Source organism: Rhinoderma darwinii, chromosome 2 (genome assembly GCF_050947455.1).
Source record: "Rhinoderma darwinii isolate aRhiDar2 chromosome 2, aRhiDar2.hap1, whole genome shotgun sequence".
Classification (NCBI taxonomy): domain Eukaryota; kingdom Metazoa; phylum Chordata; class Amphibia; order Anura; family Rhinodermatidae; genus Rhinoderma; species Rhinoderma darwinii.
This window is the reverse complement of record NC_134688.1, coordinates 69,856,917-69,872,400: the sequence shown is the minus strand read 5'-3', so window position 1 is coordinate 69,872,400 and position 15,484 is coordinate 69,856,917. Positions and strand designations below refer to the sequence as shown.

Sequence of the window (15,484 nt, the reverse complement as noted above, 5' to 3'; positions counted from 1 at the left end):
GCCTCAGGCAGATTTATCATCCGGGCTTGTGCCATTATTATTTAATCTCCCCCATGGTGTGTAGTGTCTTTTCATGCATACGCCGGACATACAGATGGGATAGCCAGCAGACGAACGCTCGTTTAGCCGACAGCCATTTCTCCTATCTCCGCCATAAACATGAACACTCTGCCAAGCGTGCCTGTTTATTTGAATGGGGAGAGAGAATTAAGCCGCTGCCAGACCCCTTAACACAGCAATAATATCAGTCCAAAGGAAACACAAATCAAATCAGTGCATATATGTATGACTCTTTAATGTACAAAACTTATAAAATGTATGAAACACATCAAAATGTACAGAATCATAAAAACTGGCAAAATAAATTGTACATTATTATTCACTAATAGCACTGCCAACTGAAGTCTTCATTGTAAACAGACAGTGCTGTGCCATAGTACACATGCATCATCGCTCATAGCACCAGGGTAAAACTGCATTAACACATATACACACCACATAGAAGAGGTGCACTATGTGGAGCTTTAAAACCGGTGCAATGGAAAAGTGGAGCGCATGTCTATAGCAACCAATCATGTTTCAGCTTCCGTTTTCCTTCGCACTCCTTTTAATAAATCTCCCCTAACATTAGCGCTGAGGTCAATTTTGCAATCATTTGTGTCGTATAATGCCCAAAGCAAGGAGCTTGCACAACTTGACTCAAACATTGTGGTTTTACCACAAAAGGTGGCGGCATTTATTTTTACAGAGACATTATTTGCGACAGGAGGGTAACGCTCATTTCATTCCTGTAACTTTCATAGACTTCAATGGAAAGGGTTGCATGTAAGCACAGCCAATTCCTTGACTTCGTAGGGGAAAGCAGACGGCATGAAATGGCAAACGAGTCACGGGACTGCAGTTAGGCAAGGGTCCAAAGGTGGGGGTATCAGACATTTATTGCATATTTTGTGGGTATGGCATAAATGTTTAAGATGGGAATGTCCCTGTAATTGTGGCGTGTACCCGGTAATCTCATAAATTAGAGTTGTTCACTGTGCGGTTCTTTGGTTGAACAACAAAAGCAGCTAAAGTGTAAGGACCGAGCAGAAAAGGCACCCGGACCTCAGCTTCTTACACTCTAGAAAACTGGAAGTGAGAGTTGGAGGTTAACAGCAGTCAAACCTGAATCTTTAGTATATATTTTTATAATAAAAAAAAAAAAAAAGTTTTTTCCCATGATTTGACAAATTGTGAAATGTAGATATTTTACAGATTCACATAAAATAAATAAAACGGACCAGAGCCATTGGCAGGCCCTATACACATAAGCTTGTTGTCAAATCTGCTGACTAAAAGCTAATGGGTAAAAGCTTAGGGTATGTTCACACGCACTAATTACGGACGTAATTTGGGCGTTTTTGACCCGAATTACGTCCGAAAATAGCGCCTCAATAGCGCTGACAAATATCTGTCCATTGAAAGCAATGGGAAGACGTTTGTCTGTTCACACGAGGCGTAATATACGCGCCGCTGTCAAATGACGGCGCGTAAATAGACGCCCGCGTCAAAGAAGTGACCTGTCACTTCTTTGGCCGTATTTGGAGCCGTTATTCATTGACTCCAATGAATAGCAGCGCCAATTACGTCCGTAATGGACGCGGCGTTCAAGCGCCTGCACATGCCGTTACGGCTGAAATTACGGGGATGTTTTCAGGCTGAAACATCCCCGTAATTTCAGCCGTTACGGACGCCCTCGTGTGAACATACCCTAATAGCTATGGGTGGCACTGGGCCAAGGTTAGTAACAAACTCTAGAAAATATTTAAAAAGGTTGTATGAGCTTTAATAAAACAGGACAGGAGGCTCCAAATAGGTAACGTCACCACTGCAGGCAACGAGGTCACGATAAAGGTCACGGTAAAGGAGTAAATAACCAAAGAAAGATGCAAAATAAAGTGATAACTTTGTATAAAATTATTGAATACCACACATAAAAACATACCCTCACATATTAGGTATACATACGACCGTAATGACCTGAGTAATTCATTTACCAGGTTAATTTGGTATAAAACAATTCAGAAAAAAAGCTTTTTTTCTATACTAACATCGAAAAACAAATGATATAAATTACACAGTAATTTATATGTACACCCAAACAGCACCAAAAAAATTCTCCCACATACAGGAAAGGAGAAGAAAAAAATGTAGCGGTCATTAAGGCCCTTTCAGGCCTGGTCATTAATGGGTTAAAAAGTGTCTATAATGACATGCTGGTGGTTTAGAGGCTCCAAATCTACTGATAGGTTTCCTTTAAAAGGGTTTTCCCATCATGGACATTTATGAAATATCCACAGGTTATGCCATAAATGTCAGATAGATGCGGGTCCCAGAAGAAAAGAACGTAGCTCCGCTGTTTCCGTAACTACCAATCAGTACTATGGGACTTATGAAAACAGCTTAGCTCAGCGAGTGACGCTGTTTTCTTCTTCATGGTCGGAAATCACCTGCTGCAGCCGCAACACAGAGCGGTAGAACGGGGTTTGGGGGGCCCCGTTCTAGATATAGATGCGGGTCCCAGAGGTGGGATCCGCATCTATCTGACATTTATGACATATCCTGTGGATATGTCAAACGTCCCTGATGGGAAAACCCCTTTAATGCAGAAAGTATATTGAACAATTGTAGAATTTTTAATTATACAAAACATTTATTTGCTGAATCCGGAAAACCCCTTTAAGCTATTTGCAGCCTCCTACCCCATTTTATTAAAGATTAGACAACACCTCCAATAAGCTTAACGTAATCTCATAAAATTGTTCATGTTTATGTGACAAATACACATTAGATAACTGCAGTTATTAACCTCAACCCTCCTAATAAGATGAACAGAATTTCTGCGGGACGGAGGGCTGCTCCATGAAAAAAACATCACCAATCTAATTTTTCAAAAATGTGCAAGGATGTCTGGCAGCCCATAAACTCATTGACTTGTCACATGATCTTGCAAAAACTCGTGTGATTTTTCACAGGAATCGAAAGGGAATGAGGGGCTTAAATAGAAACTCCCATTTCATTAAACTTTTGATATGTCATAGAGACATATCAAAAGTTTGGATCGGTGAGGGTCCGGGTGCTAAGACCCCCACTGTTGCTGAAACGAAGTTTCAAAAGCGCTCAACTAAACACTTTGCTCCTTCGGCTGTGATCAGCGCTCATCGTGAGGCTGAAGACGGCTTACGTAGAACGCCTATGAGAGCCGTCTCCAGCTTGACAGGGAGTGCCGATCACAGCCGAAGGAGCAAGCACAGCAACAGCGGGGAGTCTTAGCACCCGGACCCCCACTGATCCAGACTTTTGATATATCTCTATGACATCAAAAGTTTGATACAACGATAGTTTCTATTTAATGTAAGTTTTCCAGGTTTAGCTTCCTATGGCCATAAAATAGTCAAGTTTTGAATATACTTACTGTACCAATTCCCATCTACTCTCTGGATGACATTAGCAAGGCAGGCCGCCACAGAGACTCCATTACTATGTATTTTTGCTGACAAACCCGTTAGATTAAATACCCGAGAACATCCTGTATAAGACTATATATACAGGGACATATACATAGATCACATGTAAATCAGATTTGTTAGTCGGTTGAGGACAATGTACATTTCTGCTAAAAGAGGTAAAATAATCATGGATAGTAAAAACACAAAGGATGCCAGAGAACACACAACAAGAGACTTCTACATCCACAGCATTCGTGTACATAATACACATCCCATGTGAAAGTTGTTTTTTGAACTTCAGGCCTCTCCATTAGTCTCGTCACGTAATAAATATATAAAAAATGGATGTCAGCACATAAAATGTATAACTAGTTCATCCCACAGGGAAATCTGGTCAAAGTGATGCTCCTTGGAAAGATTGCCTCTGTTCAACAGCCTGGCGACTGAGAAGCTGCTGCTGAGTCTGAAGGAACTTGACAACGTCCGGACTCCTCAAAAGAGACTGGTGAATGAAAAGAGAATCAAAGTGGAAAGAGCCGAAAACTTTATTCTATACATTTTATACCTAATACTAAATTAACAAAGCAAAAAAAACACCCTCACTGTGTAATATGCTGGGTTAAAGGGCCACCTCTAGGCGCCAATATTGGGCACAGTAGCTGCGCTGGAGGACACTATTTACCATATGCACATAAGTGGTTCATATAGCAGCCGTAAAAGAGGACCCGTCACCTCTTCTGACATGTCTGTTTTAGAAAATACTTGTATTCTTCATATGCTGAATCAACTGTTGTGTGCTGTTCCTCCTGGAAATGTATGGATAAACGGACAACTGGGTGTTACCATTCTCGTTGCCAATATAGTGTGTCCTACCACAGTCTGAAGATGTCAGCGATGAATGGGCAGTGTCAGATTGTGTACCACGTCTTATTGACAATGCCGCGTTAGTTTTCGTGCCCTGTAAAAGTAGACTGTCAAGTGGGCTGTTCCCAGTGTTTAATAACTATGACTAAGATTGACACATAGCTGGGGACCGCCCACTTGACAGGCTACTCTTACAGGGCATGAAAGGTAACGGGCCCGATTACAGGGGAATGCGGGCGGCTAGCAGGAAAAGGGAACCAGCACTGAGTGCAGTGACTTGTAAGCTATCCAGCTTGTTTTATATGTGAGAGAATGTGACAGGTCAGATTTGACTGACAGACTACGGGCAGCGTAAAGTAGGATGATTAGGGTAAAGTAGCATGCGGATTTCAGTGGTCCGTCACTTAGTCGGTAATTTACATTATATATTTGCGGTCAGCGCTGCAGCCCTGAAGTCCAATGATATTCCCGCCACCCCTACAGCCGGTCTTTGACACATTTCTCCATATGCACTGAATATCAGCAGCTGAAGGGCAGCGGGGGTGGGAATATAACCCACAGCATTGGACTCGAGACCTGCAAATATATAATGTAAGTTCTCCGAAATAACTGCAAATTACCCACTAAGTGACAGACCGCTGTCTGTCCCTACTTTATGCTGCCATCAGACAGGGCAGCATAAAAATCTGACAGATCCTCTTTCAACACTCAGGCAGTATGTCCATTAAAACCCACCATGGCCACAGGTAAATTACGTAACTCTTACGGCACCATTAGTTCATTTTGCTCCCTACTCCTGGCTGAGTTCAGACAATTATGAAAGGAGCAGGGAAAGGCTGCTGGGGTGGAAGGACTAATCAGAACCTTCTATAGACTGGAAAGGCTGCTGGGGTGGAAGGACTAATCAGAACCTTCTATAGACTGGAAAGGCTGCTGGGGTGGAAGGACTAATCAGAACCTTCTATAGACTGGAAAGGCTGCTGGGGTGGAAGGACTAATCAGAACCTTCTATAGACTGGAAAGGCTGCTGGGGTGGAAGGACTAATCAGAACCTTCTATAGACTGGAAAGGCTGCTGGGGTGGAAGGACTAATCAGAACCGTCTATAGGCTGGAAAGGCTGCTGGGGTGGAAGGACTGATTAGAACCTTCTATAGACTGGAAAGGCTGCTGGGGTGGAAGGACTAATCAGAACCTTCTATAGACTGGAAAGGCTGCTGGGGTGGAAGGACTAATCAGAACCTTCTATAGACTGGAAAGGCTGCTGGGGTGGAAGGACTAATCAGAACCTTCTATAGACTGGAAAGGCTGCTGGGGTGGAAGGACTAATCAGAACCTTCTATAGACTGGAAAGGCTGCTGGGGTGGAAGGACTAATCAGAACCTTCTATAGACTGGAAAGGCTGCTGGGGTGGAAGGACTAATCAGAACCGTCTATAGGCTGGAAAGGCTGCTGGGGTGGAAGGACTGATTAGAACCTTCTATAGACTGGAAAGGCTGCTGGGGTGGAAGGACTAATCAGAACCTTCTATAGACTGGAAAGGCTGCTGGGGTGGAAGGACTAATCAGAACCTTCTATAGACTGGAAAGGCTGCTGGGGTGGAAGGACTAATCAGAACCTTCTATAGACTGGAAAGGCTGCTGGGGTGGAAGGACTAATCAGAACCTTCTATAGACTGGAAAGGCTGCTGGGGTGGAAGGACTAATCAGAACCGTCTATAGGCTGGAAAGGCTGCTGGGGTGGAAGGACTGATTAGAACCTTCTATAGACTGGAAAGGCTGCTGGGGTGGAAGGACTAATCAGAACCTTCTATAGACTGGAAAGGCTGCTGGGGTGGAAGGACTAATCAGAACCTTCTATAGACTGGAAAGGCTGCTGGGGTGGAAGGACTAATCTGAACTTTCTATAGACTGGAAAGGCTGCTGGGGTGGAAGGACTAATCAGAACCTTCTATAGACTGGAAAGGCTGCTGGGGTGGAAGGACTAATCAGAACCTTCTATAGACTGGAAAGGCTGCTGGGGTGGAAGGACTAATCAGAACCGTCTATAGGCTGGAAAGGCTGCTGGGGTGGAAGGACTGATTAGAACCTTCTATAGACTGGAAAGGCTGCTGGGGTGGAAGGACTAATCAGAACCTTCTATAGACTGGAAAGGCTGCTGGGGTGGAAGGACTAATCAGAACCTTCTATAGACTGGAAAGGCTGCTGGGGTGGAAGGACTAATCAGAACCTTCTATAGACTGGAAAGGCTGCTGGGGTGGAAGGACTGATCAGAACCTTCTATAGACTGGAAAGGCTGCTGGGGTGGAAGGACTGATCTGAACCTTCTATAGACTGGAAAGGCTGCTGGGGTGGAAGGACTGATCAGAACCTTCTATAGACTGGAAAGGCATGCTGGGTAGTTCACATTGCTAGCACCTTTCGCTTAGGGTTTTAGGGGCTACTTCATCTATACGGATACCCACCAGTCTTTTTTGATTCAACACTTGTTCCAGTAACGTAGGACGAGGTGGACGGTCCCCGACTGATCCAGTCCTTTGTTTTGTAAGAGACACTGAACACTCTGCATTATCCTAAACATGAAGAAGATGAAGAGTGATTAATAACCTCATGTTCAGAACATCAGCAATATCCCCGTCATTCAGTAATAGTATAAATGTGTGTATGAAACAGGCCAGCGACAGATCACCAATATTTAGGAACACCTGGTATGAGGAATGGGGCAGCTTGAAAAACCAGCATGGCAAAGTTAGATCACATTCATCAGACAAACTGATCAGTGATGTCACGATTATTAAATGAAAAGCGGAGACACACTCTTAATGATAGAATCTTTGAGATGTCCAATTAAAACTAAGCGAGCTATTGCATCTACTGGATGATCCCCTCTCCATGCAGCCCGGCCTCCTGTGATGACGCTGCAGCCCATGTGACTGCTAATGCCTGTGATTGGCTGCAGCAGTCAAATGGGATAAAAGGTCATTACAGGAGGCCGGGCCGCACGGAGAACAGCTGGGAGGAAAACGAGCAATCGCTATGACAACGACAAGGTGAGTATAGCCTTTTTAAATTAAATGTAAACAGAAAAAGTTTTTTTTCTGAATTGCGATTTTTTAAGTACAATTTCGGCTTTTCCGCCGCAAAAATAGCAACATCTACTATTTGCTGAGGCTTTTACCTCCCCATTGAATTCAATAGGAAAGATTTGCAACAAAAAAGCAGCGATTCCGCAGCATAAATGGACATGCTGAGGATTAAAAAAAAACGCACCACAGGTCAATTTATGAATGTTTTCTCGGCTGATTTTTTCCGCAGTCTGGATGAGATTTGGTCACATTGTATCCACTCTGCTGCTACTGTAATATGCCAGATTTTCTGCAATGAAATCCGTTGCATTAAATCCGCAGCTAATCTTCCAAGTGAGAACCTACCCTGAGGGGCTGTAGAAGAGGTTGTGCTGAATCCTGACTGGCGGAGGGAAATATGCTGTGTGTGCCCACATTCACCCCGTTTACCAGGCAGTTCCTCCTTTTCAGCTGCTTTTAAACAACTAATATTCAGTGTGCCCTGCCGGTACAGCGTGCTGCGACCTGTAGTTCTACAACATCCGGCTTCTACAGCCAGTAAACACTTTATTAGGATGCAGCCAGAGGGAGATTTCTGCTGGGCAGTGACTGTGAACTTGCACTTTCTTCCAATAGAAGTCAATATAAACTACAAGGTTGTATGAAAATCTTCTGTTGTACTGCGACGATGGCCCCATTCACATCACGTTTTTTTTACGTATATACCAGGAAAAGCGCCCTACATATACGTTAAACGTGTTGGGACCAACCTGACATACACCTTAAAGAGACTCTGTCACCACATTATAAGTGCCCTATCTCCTACATAAGGAGATCGGCGCTGTAATGTAGGTGACAGCAGTGCTTTTTATTTAGAAAAACAATCTATTTTCACCACTTTATGAGCGATTTTAGCTTTATGCTAATTACTTTCTTAATGCCCAAGTGGGCGTGTTTTACTTTTGACCATGTGGGCGTTGTAGAGAGGAGTGTATGATGCTGACCAATCAGTGACCAATTAGCGTCATGCACTTCTCCCCATTCATTTAATCAGCGCATAGTGATCTTGCTAGATCACTATGTGCAATCACTTACACATTAACGTTACTGAAGTGTTTAGACAGTGAATAGACATTCCTTCCAGCCAGGACGGGATGTCTATTCACAATCCCGGCACTTCGGTAACGTTTTTGTGGGACTTATTGCAGAGCAAGCGTGATCTCACGAGATCACGCTGTAAATGACAGGTTACAGCGAGATTACACTTTGCTCTGCTATAAGCCCCACACAAACGTTAACGAAGTGCCGGGATTGTGAATAGACATCCCGTCCTGGCTGGAAGGAATATCTATTCACTGTCTAAACACTTCAGTAACATTAATGTGTCAGTATAAGACAGCACATAGTAAACAACGCAGTGTCACTATGCGCTGACTAAATGAATGGAGAGGAGTGCATGATGCTGATTGGTCACTGATTGGTCAGCGTCATACACTCCTCTGTACAACGCCCACTTGGTCTAAAGTAAAAACACGCCCACTTGGGCATTAAGAAACTCATTAGCATAAATCTAAAATCGCTAATAAAGTTGTGAAAAAAAAATAAAAAGCACTGCTGTCACCTACATTACAGCGCCGATCTCCTTATGTAGGAGATAGGGCACTTATAATGTGGTGACAGAGTCTCTTTAAACACATAGACTATAATTGCATCTGTTTAACATATACAGTACGTCATGAAAACCTATTAAAAAGCCCACGATGTACACGTTATGTCTACGGCTACTTTAGCCATTACACAGGTCACACTGCCAGGGATTGCGGTGTCGCGCTGGTAACGAAAGTGAAACCCACAAGTTGCCACAACCGCGACACCACATTTGTAGGAAGTCCAGCGGGTGTGTGACGTACGTCATACCGATGTAAACCACCCTGACGGAGGCGAAAATGACAGTTTTTTGGCCTCCTTCAGGCTAATGTAACCATATGGACACCTTTAGGGCTTATTCAGACGAACGGGATATACGTGATTTTCACAAGCGTCGCACGGACCTATATTAGTCTATGGGGCCGTGCAGACAGTTGCGTGATTTTTACACAGCGTGAGTCCGCTGAAAAAAAGTCACGTATTTTGCGCATCACGCACCCATTGAAGTCAATGGGTGCGTGAAAACCACGCATGCCACACGGAAGCACTTCCGTGGGATGAGCGTGATTCGCGCAACAGCTGTGAAAAGGATGAATGAAAACAGAAAAGCACCACGTGCTTTTCTGTTTACAAACATCCAAATGGAGTGTCATAATGACGGCGGCTGCGCGAAAAGCACGCAGCCGCGCATCATACGGGGCTGACACACGGAGCTGTTAAGTGCCTTTTGCGCACGCAAAACGCCGCATTTTTTGCGTGCGCAAAACGCACACGCTCGTGTGAATGCGGCCTTAAAGTGTATGTCAGAGCTTTTCAGACATTCATTCATGATGTGAATGGTGCCTTAGCCACACATTAGGGAAAATTGACCAATTGAATGACAGTACATGGTTTCTCAAGTGCACCAAGTCTGACTGATTCATCAATGTTTTCTGCCACCTTTTTGGTGTAACCTGGCGTGGTTCAGTAGCGTGCACCATGTTCACCACCTGCTTTTTGGTGCACCAGTGTCCATAAATCTGCCCTCACTTGTGGCAGAAGACAATGGTGAGATCTATCAGAGCTAGAGCAGGAGAGGAGCAGTTGTCCATAGCAACCAATCAGATCGCAGCTTTCATTTTATATATGGCCTCAGAGAAATGCGAGCTGTCAAGTGATTGGTTAATATGCGAGTACCGGGGCACGGAGCTGACCTCCAGCTTACTGGTGCAGGACATGGCCTGGTCGCTCTTCTTCTTGTTCTTGTACTTGTCCTTGTACATCTTGTTGCGATGCTTCTTGCACATCCAGGGCTTGCGCTGCTTAGCCACTTGGCTGGTGGTCTCCGGGCATCCCTGGTACGTGCACGACTTGGTCACCACGTTGTCATTGTCGCCAGAGTTGTCATCGTCGTCTAATTCCTCGGGGCTGGCCGTGCTGTCCCGGGGGTCGGAGGTGTCTAAAGCTTCCCCGCTCTCGTCCTCCGGCTCTGCAGGCAGCATGGTGTAATACAGCACCCGTGTATCCCCGTCAGCAGAAAACTGTCCGTACTGCAGCTCCTGCCCGCCTCCTTCTCTCTCCGACTGATCCAGATCTTCTTCATCTTCCTCCCGGGACGCAGGCGTCTGGTCCATGATGCCGGTTACTACGGGCTGTCAACCGCGTTCCAGTCTCACGTACCACTTTGTTTACTTCCGGCTGCCGCAGTGCTCACTGCGCATGTGCGTGTCTGCCGCTCGTCACTTGATTCATCCTTAGCTTAGCAGTCACTACTAGAGTGTAACTGCTGTGCTGACATCTAGTGGTCAACTTAGCAACTGCAATATTTCATGATTTTTTTCTTACAAGTTCTTTTTTTAAAGGGTCATTCACATGACTGCATTTATGGTCCGTATTTTTTTTTGCTATAATTTTTTTCAACTATGCATACAATTATATTCTAATAGTTAGAGTTTGGGAAATATTTATCCTTTTTTAAATAACTTTGGTCTCATGCACACAACCTTTTATAAGGCCGTTAATACAGTGCTCATAACAGAACCGTATCTGTTCTATAGTGAATACCGTATCTCGGACCGTATTCTCCCTACAATCTTCTAAAGAACAATATGGTCTAAGATTTGGCATCAGAAGGAGCATGCTTTTTTTTTTTTTTGGACTATGCATTAAAAATGCTTTTGTATATGATGCTACACATGCCACCATTGAAATGAATTACCACCGTATTCGGGATCTATGTTTGGTTGTGTGCATTAGGCCAGAGCAAGAAAAAAAAGAAAGCAAATGACAGAACCATAAACACAGCCCATGAATGCGTCCTTAGATCTAACGCTTCATTAGGCGGATCTGCCAACAATATAAGGGCCTGTTCACATCACCGTTCGCTTTCCGTTCAATGGTGACGGAAATGGTGACGGAAACATCGCTAATGGTTTCCGTTCGTCACCATTTCGGCAGGTTTCTGGTTCACCCGACGGAAACCTCAGACGGAACCCCGGAACAGAAAGCGAACGGTGATGTGAACAGGTTTCCGGTTTTCCGACGGAATCAATAGCGCAGTTGACCTGAGACTGAGGGTTCACCTTCCAAAAACACAACGACCCTAAGCACACAGCTAAGACAACACAGGAGTGGCTTAGGGACAACTCTGTGAATGTCCTTGAGTGGCCCAACCAGAGCCCTGACTTGAACCCAATCGAACATTTCTGGATAGACCTGAAAATAACTGTCCACCGACGCTCCCCATCCAACCTGACAGAGCTTGTGAGGATCTGCAGGGAAGAATGGCAGAAAATCCCCAAATCCAGGTGTGTAAACCTTGTGGCATCATACCCCAAGAAGACTGGAGGCCGTTATCACTGCCAAAGGTGCTTCAACTAAGTGCTGAGTAAAGGGTCTGAATACTTATGTCAGTGCAAGATCTTGGTTTTTCCTTTTCAATAAATTAGCAAAGAAATAACATTCTGTTTTCACTTTGTCATTATGGGGTTTTTATTTTAGCACAAGGCCTCAACATAAAGTGTGAAAAAATTGAAAGGCTCTGAAGACTTTCCGAATGCATTGTATGACATGCTCATTCTGCTGTTTTTCATTGCATATAACAAAATATATTTTAGTTTATAATAATTTATATTAACCCTATAATAGTAAAAGCAGGAGCGTATTGGTTGCTAGTTGCACTTGATTGAGACTGAACTTTTGCTGACTTTTAATCTGGAAAAAGTATTTTGTGTTCATAACTGGGATGAAAAAACATTTAGAGCCATCGCCCATTTGCTGTTATCTGTACACATTGTAAAGAAATATTGGGCATAGGTGGCAGTGTACTACAAATACCTTTAATGTCAGTACAACATGAACTATAGAGGCGTGATAATTCTCTTCACTTAGCAGGAGAGTTCCTTCTTGGAGTGTCAAGGGGGGGCAGGGGAGGTCATATTAAGGGGTGGCTGATTTTTAAGAAAGAGACTGTGTCACTGGAGACTGTAAGTGCTAAATGGGCACTGGGTGCTCTAATCCCCTGGACAAAACGTGACACCATCTGGGCATTGTTTAGCAAGGCACTATGTGGGCATTGTTTGACTATGTGGGCAAAGAATGTCACTCTGTGAGCTATTTGGCACCATGTGGGCACCGTACAGCATATGTGTAACGTCTATACTATATAGACTCTAATAGCTTGTATGTACACACACTATGGCACTGTATTACACTAGCTGCTCAAATTATAGGCAATGTCCTGAGAAAGATCATGTAATATCGCTCTGATGCCAGTGGACTGCTGGGCTAAGTTTTCCTTCTCCCAGGACGTACCACTGCTGCAGAAAGAGCCGTAGCTACGCTTTCCTTCACAAAGGTTCAGTTTACTGCCCCGATCTTTGTATCTAAATATCCTGGCCAAGGAAATGGGGCTTGTTGGCAGGCCCCCAGCAACCAACACCAAGGTACATGATGAATAAAACTTGTGCAGGCCCCATGAGACTTCCCGGACTGTTGTAAAAAAATAAAATGACATTAAAACAAAAAAAGTTGATGTGTTGGAAGCCAAAATTATGGGCAAATATAACGATCTGTGCGACTTTGACAAGTACCAAATTGTAATGGCTAGACGACTGGGTCAGAGCATCTACAAAACAGTAGGTCTTGTGGGGTGTTCCCGGTTTGCAGTGGTTAGTAACTACCAAAAGTGGTTCAAGAAGGACAACCAGTGAACCGGCAACAGTGTCATGGGTGCCCAAGGTTCATTGATATGTATGGGGAGCAAAGTCTAGCCTGTCTGGTCCAAACACACAGAAGAGTTAATTTAGTATAAATTGCTAAAAAAGTTAATGATGACTATGATACAAAGGTGTCAAAACACACAGTACATCGCAGTTTACTGCGTTGGGGACTATGTAGCTGCAGACCGTTCAGAGTGCCCATGCTGAATACTGTCCACTGCGAATGCACCTACAATGGGCATATAAGAATCAGAACTGGACCTTAGAGCAATGGAGGAAGGTGGCCTGGTCTGTTGAATAACTTTTTCCTTTTACATCATGTGGACCGCCTGGTGCAAGTGCGGCACTTACCTGGAGAAGAGATTGCACTAAGATGGGAAGAAGGTGAGTCGGTAGATGCAGTGTGACGCTCTTGGCAATGATCTGCTAGGAATCCTTGGGTCTTGGCATTCACGTGGATGTTACTTTAACCTCTTAACGCTGAAGGACAGATATATCCGTCCTCTGCAGCTGCTAGTTCGCGCAGGAGGACGGATATATCCGTCCTGTGATGGCGCGGGTACTGCCAGTGTACCGACGCGATCAGCGGCAGGAGCACGGCTGTTATACACAGCCTGGCTCCTGCCGGAATCGAAGCGTGCTCCGATTCCGTCAGTTTAACACCGGGTATCCATGGCAGCCGGGGGCCTAACAAAGACCCCCAGGTCTGTCTTCAGCAAATGCCTGTTAGGCATAAAGGTCAAAATAAAATAAAACAACTTTTTTTTGTCCAAAAACTGGTTTTATTTAGTAAAAGTGTGAAAACAAATAACATATACAAATATATGGTATCCCCGCAATCGTAACGACTTGAACAATAAAATGAACACATTAATTAAACCGCCGGATGAACAGTGTAAATAAACAACGCAAAAAACAACGGCAGAAATCCCTCTTTTCTCCCATTCCCCCCATAAAAAAATAAATCAAAGTTAATCTATAAGTCCTATGTACCCCAAAATAGTACTAATGAAAACTACACCTTGGCCCACAAAAATCAAGCCCACATACGGCCACATTGACGGAAAAATAAAAAAGTTACGGCTCTTGGAATGTGGCGATGCAAAAACAAGTAATTTTTTTCTAAAAGGGTTTTTGTTGTGCAAACGTAGGAAAACATATAAAACCTTTACATATTTGGTATCCCCTTAATCGTGCCGACCCATAGAATAAAGTTAAAGAGGCTCTGTCACCGCATTATCTACTACATAAGGAGATCGGCGCTGTAATGTAGGTGACAGTAATGCTTTTTATTTAGAAAAACAATCTATTTTTACCACTTTATGAGCGATTTTTTGCTTTATGCTAATTAGTTTCTTAATGCCCAAGTGGGCGTATTTTTACTTTAGACCAAGTGGGCGTTGTACAGAGAAGTGTATGACGCTGACCAATCAGTGACCAATCAGCGTCATGCACTTCTCTCCATTCATTTAGTCAGCGCATAGTGACACTGCGTTATTCACTATGTGCTGTCTTATACGGACATATTAACGTTACTGAAGTGTTTAGACCCTGACTAGACATTCCTTCCAGCCAGGACGGGATGTCTATTCACAATCCCTGCACTTCGTTAACGTTTGTTTGGTACTTACAGCAGAGGCAAGCGTAATCTCACTGTAACCTGTCATTTACAGCGAGATCTCGCGAGATTACGCTTGCTCTGCTGTAAGTACCAAACAAACGTTAACGAAGTTCAGGCATGTGGGCAGGTGCCAAGTCCTGCTGGAAAATGAAATCAGCATCTCCATAAAGCTTGTCAGCAGAGGGAAGCATGAAGTGCTCGAACATTTCCTGGTAGACGCTGCGCTGACTCTGGACTTGATATTACACAGTGGATCAACACCAGCAGATGACATGGCTCCCCAAACCATGACTGACTGGAAACTTCACACTGGACCGCAGGCAACTTGGATTGACTCCTCTCCACTCTTCCTCCAGACTCTGAGACCTTGATTTCCCTATGAAAGGCAAAATTTACTTTCATCTGAAAACAGGACTCTAGACCACTGAGCAGCAGTGTTGGTCCACTGTGTTATATCAAGTCCAGAGTCAACGCAGCCGTCTACCAGGAAATTTTCCAGCACTTCATGCTTCCCTCTGCTGACAAGCTTTATGGAGATGTTGATTGTATTTTCCAGCAGGACTTAGCACCTGCCCACATTGGCAAAAGTACCAATACCTGGTT

General features: G+C 44.1%; 1 protein-coding gene across 1 annotated transcript; it reads right to left on the bottom strand.

Annotated features, from left to right (window-relative positions):
• Positions 1–274: 274 nt before the first annotated feature.
• RFXAP (regulatory factor X associated protein) lies at positions 275–10,744 on the bottom strand. Its single transcript, XM_075850040.1, has 3 exons — positions 10,255–10,744; positions 6,815–6,922; positions 275–3,990 (listed from the first exon to the last, which is right to left on the bottom strand). Exons 1-3 carry the CDS (start codon positions 10,672–10,674, stop codon positions 3,883–3,885), a joined length of 636 nt encoding a protein of 211 aa, XP_075706155.1. The 5' UTR covers positions 10,675–10,744; the 3' UTR covers positions 275–3,882.
• Between the last annotated feature and the right edge of the window lie 4,740 nt (positions 10,745–15,484).

Bases quoted from the DNA above. Each gene is read 5' to 3' on its own strand.
- RFXAP (XM_075850040.1), bottom strand. From the start codon at position 10,674: ATGGACCAGACGCCTGCGTCCCGGGAGGAAGATGAAGAAGATCTGGAT. The intron at 6,923-10,254 runs GTCAGCTCCGTG...CTTCATGTTTAG, and splicing joins CCTGCACCAGTAAGCTGGAG to GATAATGCAGAGTGTTCAGT. The intron at 3,991-6,814 runs GTGGGTATCCGT...TTCATTCACCAG, and splicing joins TGTTGAATCAAAAAAGACTG to TCTCTTTTGAGGAGTCCGGA.